Source organism: Nomia melanderi, chromosome 2, assembly GCF_051020985.1.
Source record: "Nomia melanderi isolate GNS246 chromosome 2, iyNomMela1, whole genome shotgun sequence".
Classification (NCBI taxonomy): domain Eukaryota; kingdom Metazoa; phylum Arthropoda; class Insecta; order Hymenoptera; family Halictidae; genus Nomia; species Nomia melanderi.
Window position 1 is genome coordinate 10,658,512 of NC_135000.1, and position 18,028 is coordinate 10,676,539.

An 18,028-nucleotide genomic window follows, 5' to 3' on the forward strand; every position below is an offset into this window, starting at 1 on the left:
GCACGGGGATTTGAATTTCGAATCAAGTATTTCCAATAATCCCGCCGTTTTCGCACGGCATCGCCGGCTACCAGTAAGAACGATGGATTAGAATGATTACGATGCGAGTGCCGTGTAAATTAGTCAAAGAAAGATCGGAGGTATATCGAATTTTCTCAATTACAGTATCTTTTTCTTCTCGTTTGTTTGTTTCTGTTGTAAGAGTGTACAGAGTAAACGCGCGCTTGAAATTACCATAGTTTGCACACCTCTCGGAGAAATAAAGTGAAACCTCTGAGAAAGAAAGACATAAGCGAACTTTCTGTCGTGCTTCGTCGTAAAAGCAACGCGAATAATCGAAGGGTACAGAGGCTGAAGCGTTGCAGATATCTTGTGCGTTACATACATATTCGATGTTCTTCGATTAGATCCTCTGAACCCCCCGAATCCTGTTCCCTTCAACGAACCAGAAGAAAATCTTTCGATCCATCTTAAGGCACACTTGCATTACCTATTCCCGTGGTAAGTTCAAGAGACCAGTGTACACTGCACACCCGTTACACGCACAACACAATTTCGTGAACATCGATTACCATTAAGATTACACAACGATCAAAGGAACACGATACAACGAGCACGAAGGTCCCAAGTGAACCGTCAACGGAACATTCCAACATCGAACCAAACAAGAACAACGTATGAAGAACAAAAGAAAAAACAAGTTACGCTTGAGTTGTTGTAAAAGAAACATTTTTGTTTATTGCAAATACTATATTACTCTTATTTGTCCCGTTCTTTAGTACGTGTCTTTGTATCATAATACCCCTTTTTTTTACAATAAATTTACAACAAGACATTATAAATTCATTGCTAGAAAAAAGAACCCCCTATAAAATCTGTAATTCTACTTCCCGTTTTAATCTAACGTTCATCATCATCATCTCTCTCTCTTTCACACACACACACGCACACGCACACGCACGCACACATTCTCTTCCTATCACTCTCTCACATGTAATGCGACATGCTTCGTTATCCTCATCCGCCAAAATGAAACACGCGCATGTCAACAGCATACGATTAACGTGATTATCAGCATTATTTAATTAAAATAAATAGACGAACTTTCACTATTACTCGATTGTTACAAGTTCAAGCGCGTCGGAGGACCACGTGCAACGTTTCTCGGACACGGCCGGAGTCGTTTCGTCTACGCGTAGGACCGACTCCGCCGTGCCTCGGCATCGCCGAAACCGGAAGTCCCTAACGAAACGGAAAAAAAACAGAAAAAAAACTCAAGAGCACAACGGCACACGATTCGAAACGCGATGCCTGCTTCTGTTCACCCGCGAACGGGGCTCGCTCAGAAAGAAAAGAATTCCGCGCGGCCGTCGCAGAACCGTCGGTAAATTAAATAATCGGAAACAACTACCTGCTAAGCAACGTTTAAATTATAAATACAAGTACGCGTACAGGTCGGCTGGCTTCTCGAACGTTTCCATCGTTAAGAATTTGTGCGAATCAGGAGGCGATCGGCGACTTTTCTCGGTGTACAAAAAATTGTTGTGTACTTTCTGTATGTATGTATGTATATGTATGCGTACGTTTTTCTCTGAGCTGCTGTGTGTGTGTGTGTGTGTGTGTGTGTGTGTGTGTGTGTGTGTGTGTGTGTGTGTGTGTGTGTGTGTGTGTGTCGAATCGGCGGACCGGTAAAAAAACAGTTAAGAGGAAGATACATAAATCATTTCCGGTATGGAAGTGCGCGTCGATCAGCGGCGTGTGACAAACGTTTCATTACAATTTTTTCGATTCGCTTGTTTTTTTTACACATTTATCTTAATTGCGCTTGGAAAAGTACGTTCCTGTTTCAGCTAACGCAACTCTCTCTCTCTCTCTCTCTCTCTCTCTCTCTCGCCCTCTCGCCCTCTCGCCCTCTCGCCCCCTCTCTCTCTCTCTCTCTCTCTCTCTCTCTCTCTCTCTCTCTCTCTCTCTCTCTCTCTCTCTCTCTCTCTCTCTCTCTCTCTCTCTCTCTCTCTCTCTCTCTCTCTCTCTCTCTCTCTCTCTCTCTCTCTCTCTCTCTCTCTCTCTCTCTCTCTCTCTCTCTCTCTCTCTCTCTCTCTCTCTCTCTCTCACTCCTTCAACGGTTGTTCTCTATCTGTCTCTGACCATGCGACTAGAAACGGTCAGTTTGTTTTTTTCTCTTTTCTCCCTTTTCTCTATCTCATACACACACACACACACACAAACTCTCTCTCTTTCTCTCTTTCTCTCTTTCGTTTAAATATTCTCTTAAAGTGTTTAAAGGCGACCAGCCCCACAAAGATGTCACATCGAAGAAAAGAATCAGAATTGGACAAGAAAAACTGGAAATCCCGGTTTCTTTTCTTTTTTCCTTTCTTCAATGTTGCTCGTTGAACGAATTCCAGCGACCCACCGATTACTCCGCGCTCCGCCGAGTAACAAATGTTCAATTTTTTCCTTTCGTTCAACTACCATCCTCAAACGAGAGTTGTTTACTCCGTTCCGTTGTTTTCCCTTATTTGATCCCCCACCCCTCTTTTCCAATTGCACGGAAGAAACCTAACCGGTAAGTTTGGTTACGCGCGCGCACGTGTAGTCCACGTTCTACGCATCTCGGTGAGTTAAATAAATGTATAAATAAATAACATAATTTGTACAAAAAAACGACGTTTTCTCTCGAACAAATTATGCGATATAAAAATGTTGGAAACAGAATAAACGTCCCTGCAGAGCTGGCTGCGCTCTGACGTTAAAAAATATCAGCGAGCAGCCCGTTTTCTTTTCTCTCTCTCTCTCTTTCTCTCCCTCTCTTTTCTCCTTTTTCATTTATACCTAGCAGCGCAAAATAGTCGTGATAGAAAACAGTAAATATAAATTCGCTCTTTTGTTCCTTTTTCTAGCCTCCAAATCATTCCTCCGGAATCATTGTCGACGATTCAGGATCACGATTCTGTCACCCTTCGGTCGCTGTTATTAATCTACCGTCATCTTTACTATTTTCTACGAAGAATATTTCTTAGCTCGTTCTGGAGGTAGACCTAATGAAATTTCGGTGGACACTTTCCTTTACCGCCTTTCCCGACACCTTAAAGTCGATCGAGAAGTCCGGTGCAACAGGGAACGAAGTAATCGAATCTTCATATCTAATCATTGTCCTCCGATTCGCAATTACATGGCACAATTTCTGGTTAGACGTTTGCTCGCGTCAAGCAAAAATAAGAGAGTTCCTTGGACACGTTAAAGCGACGTCGACAAGTCCAAGTAACGAAACAGCAGTCTTAATTATGGAATTTCTACTGAAACGCAAGTTTTTCTGGAAGGCTGAATATTTTCGTGAATGTTACTACTGCAGCGGCAAACTGCTGGCTCCCTTTTGCACCGGGCCCCTCGATTCTTCCATCTCTGTCCAGGTAGAACGAGGGTTCTTCTATTTTAAAGTAAATCCTCGAAGCATCGTATTTCTAGTATAAATTTAATACTAGCATAAATAATCGATTTCAAGAGATATATCTTAGCTCTGTGCTCTTCTCGTCGCGCTTAACCGTAACACTGCCGCGACACGACGGAACATATTCGAATAGACGCAATTCAACGTCGACTGCTACACGTTTCTGTAATATATCATCGTTGATCGAACGCTCGATCAACTATGTTAACCCGTGGTATCCTCTCGTTCTACCGGCGGAACGTCCTCGCCAACGTATCAACTTCACATGCGACACCCAAAAAATCTTCCCAAGAAACATTCTTAGGAATTGTTTCTAAAACGAAAAAATAGTTTTTAAGAAGTGCCTCTAAGAAGCTCGTTATAGCTGATAACTTCGTCCCGACGTACGGACGCATCGAGCCGGGTTATCTCGTTTAATTCATTGCTAAATTCAGTGTGCAACATTTAATATTTATCATAAAATTCAGTGTGCTATTATCATCAAAATAACGCGTCCTCCGTTTCCACCCTACCGCAACTTTCCGTTACTTCCAGTCACCAAAGAGACTTTTATATATATTTACATGTACGTAATATATTTACGAGTCTCTCGTCTCTCGAAGTAGCACAAAGTTGAATATATGTATGTATATGTATATGTATATGTATATGTATATATATATATATATATACATATACAAATGTAAAGAAAAAGAAACAAACATATATGTACACGTATAAACATCTGCATACGTATACGTATACGTATACGCGTGTATTCGGAGGAAAAAAGAAGAAGATTTTCAACGAGCATTCCTCGAAGAAACATTTCCGAGACGTATCTTTGAGAAAACGATTCTGCGGAAAGGGTTTTCGAGGGATGTCTTCGGAAAAGCGTTTCTAGAAAATGTTTCCAAAAATTTGTCTGTGTGTACGTGTGTGCTTATTAGTTTTGTTTCTCTTTCTGTTGGTTGCTTTAATTAGCCTTGAGCTTATCGTATTCAACCGGTCCGTTGGCGTAGCCTTTCTTCGCCGCTTTGGCGGATCGACTTTTGCCGCCCAGATAGGCGTTGTGGAAGAATTTAGCGAATAGCACAAAGTAGCTGAAGTACATGGCCAGACTGAACTTGACGTTGACACGCGTGATATGGCATTCAATCTGTCCGCTTTCTAAATACTGGTAAGCCGTAATATTTATCAGGCAGCCGATAACCATTTGTGCTAACTGCAGCGCGGTGATCAGCATGGAGATCCCTTTAGGCGGTCTGTAACGCATCGCTTTCAAAGCGTAATACGAGTACATTATAGAATGAACGAAGTAGTTCATTACGACGAACCACCTGGCGGACGCGGTGTACTCTTTGTACGAGAACCAGGAGTAGAGGAGCACCGTGATGTGATGGTACCAATGCAGGAAAATCAGAGGCTGCTTTCTCAACACGATGAAGATCGTGTCGCCGAGTTCGGGCAGCTTCGACAGCACGAACATCCATGTCCAAAATCCAGACACGCAGTCTTGTTCGATGAAGCTGAAAGCGGAAACGAGTGTTTGTTCGCTTCGACTGTTACTATACACAGATCCGTACGATAGTTGCTTTTCCATGTGTATTACTTTCAACGAGTAATCGTTACTAGGCTAGTAGCGCCGCAAGCTGATGCGAGTTTTACCTGGGTATACAAATGCTATGGTAAAATCCCGAATTCCTGAGTATGTGGATCAATTCTGGTGCTGTCCTAGTGAATCCGATAATGGAGAATGTCGCGAGCACCGTGTTCCACAGTGAAAGTATGCCTCGCAGCTCGAACTTTGGCCTGGTGGACATGTAATGCTGCCCGCCAAATATTAAAATCATGTAAATGCCACAGTAATAGAAGCCGTTTGTCCAGTTCTTCGTCATCCATATTTTTGTGTCTAAATGCTGGAAGGTTTCCTCGAAGTTGAAGACGTATGAATAGTTCGGTACGGTAACATCCATGTAATCCACTTTGTTCATCTTGGAAGATGTTCCTGCGGCACCTTTTCCAGAGAAAGTTTCGTAGGTACCTTGGTTACAACACACCTGGAAAGAGAAGAGAAGAGATGAACAAAACAAGATTCCTCTACGAAAAACTCATCGGAAGAAAAACATGGAGAAAACCATGACAAACGAAGCGTCTGACTCAGTAATTGAATAATAACTCGCAATTCCAGATCAAGAGTAAGATACATGCATAATTAATCGATGCCAAGCGACGGAAAAAGATTCCGTAACCGCAATAATATTATCATCGGTTCTGGCCGCTTTTGCTTTGTTCGTGCATTCTTTTAGGCCTGAAAAATTCGACGCGTCGCCGACGCGGTACTCGTGTAATCGCGCGAACGCGCAAACGCGCAAGGACGCGAGAATGTTTACCTTTTGCATTCGAGCGCAAGCTTTCGCAAGATTATCATTAAAAAACTCTAAAATTCTCAAATAGCGAAACTAGAAAACGACAAAATGAAATATCGAACGAGGCGTCGAGGCACGAAACGGAAAGAAACCAGTTCCGGGCCTTAACTTACGCAACATCTTCCAGTGTTCAAACTGCAAACGACACAGTGGATAGCCCATTGAGAAATAACGAATCGGTGCAACGTAAAATGTCACCGGGCACACAAGGCGAACAGTACTTGAATAATACCTATTATTGTAACCGTGTGACTCGGCGAGGTAGCGTGAGAATACACGATTGTTTCCCTCGTTTCGCATATCGGTTCATCCTTATCGTGCCGATAATTCGAAAAGTTTTATGTTATGCAATGCAAACACACGTCGTGTCGCGTCGCGTTATACAATTGTTTATTAATCCACGAAACAGGAAGACCAGTCTTTAAGGAGCATCGAGGGGAAAAACAAATCTCATTATTTTTCCACTGTACTTTGACCTAACTAAGACCATTACGTCCACGTTTCGCGGTTTTTTTTCCCGATACACAGGGTGACCCGTTAGCGAGGATTCTTTCCAATTTCTTAGTTCGGAGTCTCTCAACTTTTTACGTTTATCAACGAATTTACCAATTCTTTCGGCCGAGAAAGCATTCGAACGAATAATGGACGTTCGTTGGGATCAGTGGGCTTGGCGGCGATTTCACCGAGAGACTTTGCTTCACAAAATATTTCTGTCGTTCAAGGTCGCCTTAAGGTCGCCTTAAGGTCGCCTTAAGGTCACGGGTCGTTCAACTTGTTTCGTGATTCGTCGAGTCGCGCTAGAACCGACGAGAGAAAAACCGAATAGACGTAACGACCTCCACGATGACCTTAATGTAAAATAACATCGGATGTTGGTGACACTCGTCTAGTCGGAACGATAGGGATACACAGATAAAATGCCGAGAGATCTAACCCGAAGCCGTGTAATGACGACCGCACGAATCGAACGAAGAAGCAACGTCTTTTTCTTTTCGTGGAAAGTCGCGGCATTTTGCCATCCGTTCGTTGGAAAAAGTTCGATACTGGGACAACCGAACACGAGTTTCGGAATTCTTTGAAAAAATTCATTTACGTATCCGGACTCTGCCAATTCCCGCATTCGCGTGTCTTGATTTCAATATTTGCACGTTCCCGAATATTCTTGAAATTCCTAGATTTCTCAAATCGTTTTGCGACTCTCCGATCGGAAAGTCGAACCCGATCAAACGAACGAGTCTAATGTCGAATTTTCCAATTATCCGAACCACGTTTGTTCCAAGTTCGAACGACAATGAGGTCGGAGGTTTTCTTGCGCCGACAAAAAGTACAAATTAATACTTTGTGCCATACTATTTGCCTTGCGTCGACGTCAATCGAAGTGTTCCGACCGGTTTTTTGTTTTCTGTTTTTAAGTTCGACAAACGGGAATGATCGATAGTGATACGAATATGATTATTCCAGGATTTCTTCATTCCGTTCTGCGCGGGAAATCGCCGACCGGTCGCGTCTCGACGACGGATAGTTCGAGAAATACTTCAACGACGAATTTGAATATTTCGAAAACCTGCTCTCGTCAGCGGCTTTCTAATTGCGCCGAGATGTTCCGGCGAATTGGAAAGTTATCACTTAGGGAATCAACTATGTACGATGGAGGGAAAAAACGTTGGCGATCTATGTTTCGAAACGACAACGGATGATTGAGAACAGGAAAGGAAATGTTGCGAATAATTCGTCGATTCGTTGGATCGTAATGTTCAAACGATCGCGGTGCGCTACATAGTTCGGTCAAGTCGAACACCGCTAAAGCGAAAGCGCCTAGACGGATCAGGGATCAAAGCCAATTACAATATCGCTAATTATATGCGATACGCGACAAGTCGCCGTCGGTTACTTATTATTCTCACGAAAGGACGACGTACGCTGGCTCGGTCAAAGGTCGCGGGCAATGACGGTGGAAACCGGCCCAGAACAGATTGCCGATTGTGTAATATTGCCGATTAGAGACTTTCGTTGGCGAGTGACGCTCAGATTTAATTGATACTCCCCCCGCACCGGGGCACTAGTCGAAACGGAAGTCGACAGAAATAAGCTGCGCCCTCGAACAATCGGCGACCCCGTTCGGCACTGGCACACACACGTTAGTCTATTACGCTCGGTGTCGATTCGCTGGACTCGTCTAGCGAAATCTTCAGAATTTATTAACGCGATCTTTCAGCGCGATAACTGTATATTATCGACTAGTCTTGGAGATAAGTTAAATCGTCGTATCGGTAAACATTTATGAAATTTTCACCGAGACCTAACACCGATAACCGGTGTCCCCCGGTATTAATGTTGATCGGATTCCGTTCTATTCTGGAAATAACTCTACCTTCCCGAATGCTTTGATTCCGAAGCGAAAGGGTTGAGAAAGGAAGACGCTCGTAGAATCCCCGCGTTCCATTGACGCGGCACAGGGGCACCGAAAACTTTTGTCTGTACGCCACGCACACGCTTTTGCCGCTCTTTGTGAGGTACAATTAATCTTTTCAACGCGGCCGTCGTCTATAGTCGACGACCGCCGAATGTCCTGAACAGCTGAACGCCGATTTTCGTCGACAGTCGCCGTGAAATTCTTTTCAGAGCGTTTCACGGACCATTCGCCTTTAACCGTTTGCGCTGCATGCCATCAATAGGGACGTTATTACGATATTTTTTATATTGGAAATTAGAGATAGTCGCGTTTCCTCTCAACTGCCACACACACTGTCAGCAATGGAACGATAATATTGAAATTTACACTTGAAAGAACACCGCCATCGTACCTGAACGAGTTAATCGAGCTTAGAAAACTAAATCAACAGCTAACGCGCTTAAACGCGATTCAAAGAATCGACCCGGTTCGGGGAAAACGGAGTCGACACTTTTCAAATGGTAATTTTCATGAAACACTCGACACTCTTGCTCCTCGAAACGATGAAATTTCAGCTGGTGGTTCGAGAAATCGCGAAGTTGCTGGAAAAGGCAACAAGAAAACGCGGTAAGGCACGATCGGTGTTTCGTGCGCGTCGCTACAGGCGAAGCGCGAGGTTTTGCGAGAAAAACAGTTTGCCGTGCAATTAGCGGTCGTATGATTTTTGAAAGTGCATCCGGCAAAATCGTGACGCACGCCAGAACTACAGAGAAACCTTTGCACCGGGAAATCTCGGCTAGGAGGAGCCTACCGGCGTGCAAAATCCACGATGATTCGGCGGATGCTCCGCGCGACGATTTCATCGATGTCCTAGGCTGAACGGCGGCTAAGGAGCTTTCGGTGTGCACGAAAAAACGCTCGGTGAGATCGCGAAATGAATCGACTTCGAAAAAAACTCCGTTTTTAACGAACACGCGACCTTTAAACGTACACGCGGCGTGTTTTATCAAGTGACAAAGCAGCATCTTCAACTTCCGACAGATTTTATCAAGGCGAATATGCAAAATGAAAATAACGTAATGTCAACTTATGCAATTGAATTACGTTATTATAATTGCAGGTTTATCTTATCGAATATGCGACTGCATCGGCCGTTAAATCGGTAATCGAATTCGGTTCAACTGGAAGTTCGAGGACTTTTCTGTCATCGATGTTTCCACGCGCGAAGAAAGCGCGTGCTCCCGGTAAACAGAGAACTTTCGACTTATTAGTCGACGACATGGTTCGAATCGGTGGGGGAAAGTTGTACGGCTGAGGACTGGCGCGAAACTAATGCTTTCTGGACTTTTGTTTCTCGGAAAATCGTATGACTCGAGTCTTTGTAATAAAACGCGTTTTATCGCTTGTACCGACTAATTAAAATATGCTCTATGTACGTTTAAGTACTTGCGCTGTAACGAGGTGAATTTGAATAACCAGACAATTAATCGAATTGCGCAACGTCGCGTTCACGTGTCGGAGACGAGCGACGACCGGCGAAGATAAAAAACGAAATCGGGAAAAAAGAAGTTGGAAAAGGCACAGCACGCGCGCTTCTGCCGTCGCCGAGGAATCGATGCGCGCACCGATCACCCCATTATTTCAACGGCGACGTAACGCGGCAGATAACGCTCGGCATTTGTCCGCTCGCGAGTCGCTCGCGAGTCGCTCGCGAGTCGCTCGCGAGACCACGCGAACGGAGGAGGGGAAAGGAAAAGTGGAAGGAGGCAGATAGAAAAACAGGTATACGGGAAAACTGAAAGAGCGCGGCAGAGAGAGACCGGCAGAGGAAAAGGGAACGATAACGATACCGAAATGACGAGACCACGAGAAAATGATAGCAACGTAATGAAAATAATAATAAAAATTACAAATAAATAAGGAAAAAGGAAAGAAGCCGAAGCGAAACGCGAAGGCCGCGCGCGAGCTAGGCGCGAGCGCGACGCCAACGACAAATTAAGACTGATCGAGCATTTCATTTCGCGGAAGTCGCATCGATTATCAGATTAACCTCTTAACGGACTAGTTTTCTTGGCGTACGATGCCATTGACGAACTTCCAGCGGAATGGTCGGTGCGTCGCCGCTTGATCCATCGCGGCGGAGGTGCTCGCCGATCGATCGCTCGCGGGGAAAGGTTAATTCGCTCGTTTACGACGAGAGAAATTCAATTGTACCCTCGAATTCGAGCGGATCGAGGAGGTTTCTGGCCGTTTGCGCGCTGTAGAACCTCGGTTACCGGCTGACACGCTTACGATATCAGCGACTGCGAAATGCGAGAAGCGAAGCCGGTCGGAATGACTGGCACGGTGATTCCAGCGTTAAATAAATAGATGACGCTTGCTTTTGTCGAATGCGCTTTCAAATTCTCATTAACATTCGCGTTCGATATTAATCTTCGCGCGAAGAAAAACGTTGAATATCTCCAGCGCGGTCGTAAAATTCGCTGGCCAACCGGATTCTGTTTTCTTTGACGTCTATTTCGTTTGCAAATGATTTCCCCGAGATTGTCACCTGTCTGTTTGGTTTAGGTGTCGTTGGTTAGCATCCGAGTGTCGACTAGCATTGAATTTGATAAACGTTAGAGTCGGCTCGAGGAAAGACGGGCCATAGTTCTGACAAAACTGTTACATCATAGATATATCTAGCGATAACCCTTTGCTCTCGGGAATATTTTTAAAATTTTCCTTGGAGATATTCATCGGCTTCTGATCAGGTATCAAATATAATTGGCAACATCTGAATAAACTAGAAAAATATTAACCTGTTGCTCCTGCGGTAATGCGTCGGACCGATGGTAGAAACGTTCAACTATAAATATTCGAATTGACTATTACTCTTCTGTTATCGGTTGTGGTTTAGATGAAATTAGAGGAAAGGCTCACTTAATGAATATTCTTTCGATCAACGGAATGTTCATCTTCCTACGGACAACTCTGTGTTGGAGTAAAGCGTGTAGTAGCGGATACTCGCGGCGGTCACCGGTGATCGGCAAGCATGGTGTATTTAGCAAGCTGTAGATCGCTTTCCATTGTTCTAACAATCAACGGCAAAACGACCGAACGACTAAAAGTTCGAGCAACGCGTGACGAACCGTGACGGTCATGTGACGGGCTCGTCAAGATAACTTTTTATCCGACGTGCGTGCCTGCGTGCGACGTGCGTGCGTGCGGCGTGCATAACCTAACCGAACTATTCAAATTAGTATTTGCTAAATTGCTAACGAGGAATATTCTATTCGAATTTCATTGACCATTAACCCTTTACGCAATACAAATGCTTTTAGCAGTGTAACGGCTAATCAAACGTAAATATATTCTCTGAAATGTTCCCACAGAAACTCCCACGGTGCGTTTATTCGGATTTCTATCGATTTGAAATTCTGTTTACGTATCGCCGAACGAATTCCTTTGGTGAATTCTCCGAGAATCGTCCGGTCTTTTGAATAATCGCAAAAAGAAGAAACGAGGAATGGGCCGTCCCCAGCCGTCTGGTAGTCCAGCGTTAAGCGCGAAAACACCGAGCCCGCATTTCCTTCGTTCGGTTGAAACCGTTCGGGTGTAACCCGACACTGACGACCCTAAATCTCTTAATTTTCGATAATTCCGTTTGGCCAACCTCGGTAGCCTGTTAATATCTTCGAAACGACGGTCTCTCTCGCTCTCGATTCTTATGCCTTCTTTCCCTGAGAACCCTCGCTGCGATGGAATCCGAGGAAAACAAACGACAGGAGTGATAATGAAACCGCTTGGACATGACACTTAACCCCTTGTCGTGTGCCAACAAACGAGATTCCTAGGTTAATCGAACGCAAATCAATGTTATTCGTTGTGCATTCAATGCAGAAAAAAATCTACTTTCCCCTCAACGATCTTTCACCGTTCGAGTAAATATCCACTTGATTCAATGAAAAATATCTTTCTTACTAATTAGTTATTAGACAGCGTAATACGTAGGACGAATTTGGTCGTTGGATTATGAAATTCATGCGGCAGGATGTACAAAAGGTTCTTCGGGATGGTATCCGGATAAAAGAAACGGATACCTAACCTCTGAAACGACGCGGGCTCGCGTTTGCGCGGGAAATCTGGGAATTTTGAATACGCAGAGTCCCCTACCGCAAAACTTTCCAATCAAACGACCACCGTCGCAAACTTATCGACGAAACTTAGCGGGTCCGCAGCATCTTCCGTGCGAAATTCAATAAACCAAGGACCACGAAGATAATCGAGAACCAAGAATCGAGACGAACGGAAAATCAGGAAAATCAGGCATACTTGGATCGTTCAAGTTGGCTTTCCTCGGATTCCGAACGCAAACGTAAAGCGAGAACAACGATTTCACCGTTCGAAATCGCGGTGTACGAAACGGAGATCTAATCGTTCGAATCGATAGATGCCAGAGAGTCCGTTGCCGGTGCACGTATTTTTTTGGAATTCCTTGGAAATATATAGATGAGATTCACGACTTACCGGGTGTCGATCAGTAATTCAGCGGTGGATCATTAAACTCGGCGCGATAGCGAGCACACGCGTGGATTACACCGATCTGATCGAGCCAATCTCTGCAACACGTGTGTTTCTCGAGCACGTAGTTAACCGATCTTTAACAAATCCCGCGAGAAAAGAGGGAGATAAATATACAGGGGTCAGGGGGCAGGGGCCGGGGGCGAGGGCGGCGGAGGGGGCTGCGAGAAACACGTAACGCAGATAAGTTTGTAAATCTAATCATCGACACGAGTTCCATCGAAAATTGTTGGTGGTTATGTACGATTAAATATTTACACGCATGTGCCCCCGAATTCCTCGTTGGTGGTCCATTAGACGTAGAGGCTATGGCGCTAAACCAAAAAAAACAAAGAAAATTCAACCGAAACATCGAAGCGATAATAACGAATCGGCCGGCCAAGTATTTTAATGAAAAAGTTCGTACTTGAATGCCGGTGACGCAGACATCGTCGCGAGATTTGTTTCCTGCGACGCGAAATATATACATTCATCATCCGCCAAGACGATCGTGATTCGACTTCCGGGTGTAATTCGTCGCCTCGGCTCGCGGTGAAAATTGGACAGCGTCGCGTCCGAGCTAGCACGGATCTCCACGTTACGACGTCCACGTGAATCCCGAAAATCACAGTCCCGGTGGCACGTTCCGTGGTCCGACGCGACGGTTCATCGAATTTCGGCAGGTTCCGTTCACGTGACCGGAACTCGTTTCCCGGGTACGAAACCGGCCCGTGGGCAACGACCAACGGGATATGTAGGGTTCGTCGGTTAATTAACCAACATTTCGAAAACAAGACAAACGTCAAACGAATTTCACGAGAATGGACTGTTCTGCACGGGAACCCTCGCCGTGTCCAATTTAACGTGCGCGAAAAACGGTAACACGATGCATAGAAAAGGAACCGCTCGGAACATTCGGCGCTAGGTAACGTGTCGTCGGCAACGGAAAAGCCGAGCTGGACGTGGGGTTGACACACGGTCAACAACGACGAGACCGAATTTTCTGTAATTCTTGTTTTCGAATGAAAATGGAAAAATACAATTTCCCGTGGCGCAAAGGTCCGGCTGACCGCGAAACTTTCACGGTCGATCCCGAGGCGACGGCGTACCCGCGGAACTGGAAAATGTCGTTGGCGCACGGGAGGGTCGGCGAATCGCGCGACTAGGATTTCCCCGTGGATGTGAGAAACCGTCGGCGAAACTCCGAAAAATCGTTGGGCGAGGGACCGTTCCAGCGGATACGTACCAGCAAGGCAGGCCGAGGGAGCGCTGGTCTCGAAACGAGTCGTCGGAGATCAGAGAAGACACCAGGTGGATCACAGAGGATCGTTGTTTTACGCGGTTTGCGCACACGAAAAGGCAATGACTCGCACTAACAAGCGGGCAGTCGCGGCTGCCAGCTTTAAGTAGGCATATTCATTGAACACGGTGGAACAAGACTGACTCTCAGTGGAAATAGTTTTCACGCACGCCGCCGGCCCAGCAAGATGCAAATGGTAGAACACCGCAGGCCGCCATTTTTGGTTAGATGGCAGGCAGGTGCACTACCAGCGAGCCCTCTCTCGGCCGCCATCCGTCAACTTTCCCCACGTAAACGCCTGGAGGGCCATGTGGTCGATCGAATATTTTTCAATTAAGCTATCTAAATCGGTGCCCGCGGCCGCTCTAGTAACACTCCCCTGATCAAAAAGTTACCCTCTCCATACCCAATTTTACTAGTTTCTATCGAATATCACCTAGAACTGCCCGCGTAAACACTTTTGAACAGTACCGATTTATATGCATGTCACTGTTTTATCTTTCACGCGACCACGATTCGCACTAATAGGCGCGAACTGTTAAATAAATATTAATTATTCTGTCCAACACGAAAATTGAAATTGTTACTCGAACCTGTGGCTCCATCTACGGCGAAACGCTGAACCTCTTGGCCGATTAGTACCGTGACTCCGTCGGTAGCCGGCGTACAATCTTCTAGATTCCTGTTTCATAAAATCAAATATTATTTTTAAAAACTGTACGAATAATTACTTTTAATTAATTTAAATTATATGTATATAGTTTTTTCATTCGTACGAGTTATCAAAAAAATTTGTCAGAGTTTCAAGTTTGTTAACCGTATCGACATCGGATTGTGTACAAAAAACACGTTTGTTACATTAACCTCTTCTTACACATTTTCGAAAAATTTGTTTACACAGGTTAGAAAAATATAATACAGAAAAATGAAACGTTTAACGGAGGAGAAAACGAAACTGGTCTTGGAAAAATTAGCAAAATAGTAAGTAGATGTATATATTACGTTACAATGTTCTTTCAAATTCTCATATGCATTTGTTTCCAACTAATGAATCAACCCATCTCGCAAAATGTAATCAAGTATCTTACATTTTTTTTAGTATTGGAGATAACGTGAAAGTGTTGATAGATAGACCAGATGGCATTTACTGCTTTCGGGAACGGAAATGCAGGGTATACTATGTATCTGAGAAAATTCTTCCATTAGCAAGTATGGTGAATCCAGATCGATTAGCAAGTTTTGGTACATGTTTTGGGAAATTTACAAAATCTGGAAAATTTAGGCTACACGTTACTGCGTTATATCATCTAGCTCCATATGCACAAGTATATCGTACCATTGAAACATTTCTTATAATTTTCTATAATCTATAATTATAAATAAATATTTTAACTTTCATTAGCATAAAATATGGGTCAAACCATCGGCTGAACAACAATTTTTATACGGACATCACATATCCAAGTCTGGCTTAAGTAGAATAACAGAAAATACGTTTCAATATCAGGGAGTAGTTATATTTTCAACAAGCGATGTTCCATTGGTAAGAAAAATGTTAAAACTTTTAAGCGACTTTAATTCTAATCAAATAAATTGTGTCTTTTTGTGTAATCATAGGGTTTCGGAGTAACGGCGAAAAGTACAATGGATTGCAAGTACGCGGATCCAATGGCCACAGTGTGTTTCCATCAGGCTGACATAGGAGAATACATTAGATCGGAAGATTCTTTAATTTAATTGCACCGCGAGAATATTATTGTAGACCACTTAAGTTTTAAATTGTTAAATATATGACTACGTATTTTCATTAAGAAAGAAATGTTTCGAGTTATTTATTATATTTGCAAACCGAATCTTACCTATAAATCATAGAAAAATATCACTTTATTTACATCCATCTCACAATATAATAATTCTTTTTTCCAACCCTCATTAACGTAACATTGTTCTCCATTATATGTATGCCTCGTACAATGACTTCTTCGGTATTTGTAATTCTCTGATAATTAATGTAAAGACCACCAGCTTGAATAATTCTTCTTGCATCATTTTCCGTGTTGAAACATTTTGCTTTCATTGATAATTCATAAACGGTAATGCCAGGCTCGCCGAGTATATTTACTATTGTAGCTCCTTCTATAACTTGTGTTAGTTCTTCTGCATTTAATTTTGATAGAGATTCGAAAGAGTTCTCATACAAAATACTAGATGTCCTCTTTGCTGCTGATAATCCTTCGTCTAAAAGTGGTGGTTAACATAAATTCAATATAGACTGCTTCTCTGTTAGTAAATTATTCCAATTATTATTTGCCTACCTCCATGGACTAACAGTGTAACTTGCTCTGCAAGAATTTTCTGTGCCGTTCTAAGTTCTGGCTGTTTCAAGTGATCTTCTATAATTTTCTGGATATTTTGCAAAGGTAAAAATGTAAACAATTTAAGCAACTCCTCCACATCTGTATCTTTTGTTCTAACGAAGAACTGATACAGTTGGAAACTGGAGGATTTTGATGGTGAAAGCCAAATCGCATTGCCAACAGACTTTCCAAATTTCTGTCCATCTTTAGTCGTGATAAGTGGTAACATTAAACCATAGACTTCTTTATTGATATACTTGGCGATTAAATCATAGCCGGACATTATGTTTCCCATCTGATCGTGACCACCTATTTGAAATTTGCAATTATACGTACGGTACAAATGCAACCAGTCATATGCCTGGAACAAAGGATAGCTGAACTCTGTAAAACTCATTCCATTATCAGATTGCAATCTAGACTGTACAGAGGTACGACCTAACATTGTACCCATTTTAAAATATTTTCCAATTTCTCTGATAAATGAAACTGGACTTATGTTGTTGTACCACTCTAAGTTGTTTAATATCTTCACAGGAATCAAGTTGCGGCGCACATTCTTGCAAAAGTATTTCTCATGGTTCTCGAATATGTTCTTTATATCGTTGTTAATGGATTTTACATTTTCATGAAGCACGATGTCTTCCATTTCAATGCGTTCCGTTGTTCTAAAACTTGGGTCACCTATCAAACCAGTTGCACCTCCTAGTAGCGCGATTACTTGATGGCCACGGCGTTGCCAGTGTAAAAGATTCATGAGAATTAATAAATTTCCTATATGCAAACTTTCTGCAGTCGGATCGAATCCTGCATAGACACATTGCGGAGGTTTTTTCCATAATATCTTTATACGGTCTCTAAAAATTCATTCTACTTTAATTATACAAATAGAGTGAGCTTTACTTCATCGGTGTATAAAAATGATTTTTCAAGAAAAACTCAGAATACTCACGAATGAATGTCAGGAAAAATATCTTCGTACAACTGTCTATTTTCTGCATCCACTACATGTTTCGCCGAGTACAAACGGCGAGCACACAAATGTTTTGTACACAAACGTAACCTGATTAAATTGTTCATTATTACTTAACTATTCATGTAGAAAATAAGAATATCACTGTACAATTGATCATTCATTCAGGATTTTAAATTAATGATCAATAAAGTACTCGTAAACAATTTTCATTTGAATTAACGCGTGTATTCTACGAAATGTAACTTTTAATATAAAAACATTTAGTTAGAATTTCGTACTTAAGGTGGCAGCACCTCCTCGAAGAACGATAGAACAATGCCTACTAGAGGGCAATGAATGAAAATAAATGATTTCAAATTATAAATTTATTTAAATATTTATATTTGCACTATTATACGCACTTCAATTGAGAATATAATTCCATTGGAGTTATTTCTCCGATTATTTAACGATTGAAATATATTAAAAAATGTTTTTATCAACATTCGTCTTAGCAACTGCTCACCTAGTGCAACATTGTACCGCCAGATGGAAACATAATATAGTCCCTGGAAAAAAACGAGCAATTAAAACAATGTATAATAGCATAAGACGAGCAATTAAAA

The 18,028-nt window shown here is 42.9% G+C and overlaps 3 protein-coding genes across 8 annotated transcripts; 1 reads left to right on the plus strand and 2 right to left on the minus strand.

The window, feature by feature from the left end:
- Nucleotides 1–712: 712 nt before the first annotated feature.
- LOC116430715 (elongation of very long chain fatty acids protein baldspot) lies at nt 713–14,307 on the minus strand. 4 transcript variants are annotated; one of them, XM_031985207.2, is made up of 4 exons: nt 14,037–14,307; nt 13,070–13,125; nt 5,096–5,487; nt 713–4,956 (listed from the first exon to the last, which is right to left on the minus strand). In XM_031985207.2, the coding sequence occupies exons 2-4, from the start codon at nt 13,103–13,105 to the stop codon at nt 4,404–4,406; spliced, it is 981 nt and encodes a 326-aa protein (XP_031841067.1). In that variant the 5' UTR covers nt 13,106–13,125; nt 14,037–14,307; the 3' UTR covers nt 713–4,403. The 4 variants fall into 4 exon arrangements, with proteins under 4 accessions (XP_031841067.1, XP_031841069.1, XP_031841070.1 ...); XM_031985209.2 differs by lacking the exon at nt 13,070–13,125 and having other exon boundaries at nt 14,037–14,292; XM_031985210.2 differs by lacking the exons at nt 13,070–13,125; nt 14,037–14,307 and adding an exon at nt 12,758–12,888.
- Nucleotides 14,308–14,721: 414 nt separating this feature from the next.
- On the plus strand, nt 14,722–15,909 carry LOC116430716 (60S ribosome subunit biogenesis protein NIP7 homolog). Its single transcript, XM_031985212.2, has 4 exons — nt 14,722–15,071; nt 15,190–15,415; nt 15,493–15,633; nt 15,708–15,909. The coding sequence occupies exons 1-4, from the start codon at nt 15,016–15,018 to the stop codon at nt 15,825–15,827; spliced, it is 543 nt and encodes a 180-aa protein (XP_031841072.1). The 5' UTR covers nt 14,722–15,015; the 3' UTR covers nt 15,828–15,909.
- TyrRS-m (Tyrosine--tRNA ligase, mitochondrial) lies at nt 15,070–17,732 on the minus strand. 3 transcript variants are annotated; one of them, XM_076364480.1, is made up of 3 exons: nt 17,400–17,732; nt 16,406–17,317; nt 15,070–16,328 (listed from the first exon to the last, which is right to left on the minus strand). In XM_076364480.1, exons 2-3 carry the CDS (start codon nt 17,202–17,204, stop codon nt 15,979–15,981), a joined length of 1,149 nt encoding a protein of 382 aa, XP_076220595.1. In that variant the 5' UTR covers nt 17,205–17,317; nt 17,400–17,732; the 3' UTR covers nt 15,070–15,978. The 3 variants fall into 3 exon arrangements, with proteins under 3 accessions (XP_076220595.1, XP_076220596.1, XP_031841066.1); XM_076364481.1 differs by having other exon boundaries at nt 16,406–17,320; XM_031985206.2 differs by having other exon boundaries at nt 16,406–17,304; nt 17,400–17,725.
- Between the last annotated feature and the right edge of the window lie 296 nt (nt 17,733–18,028).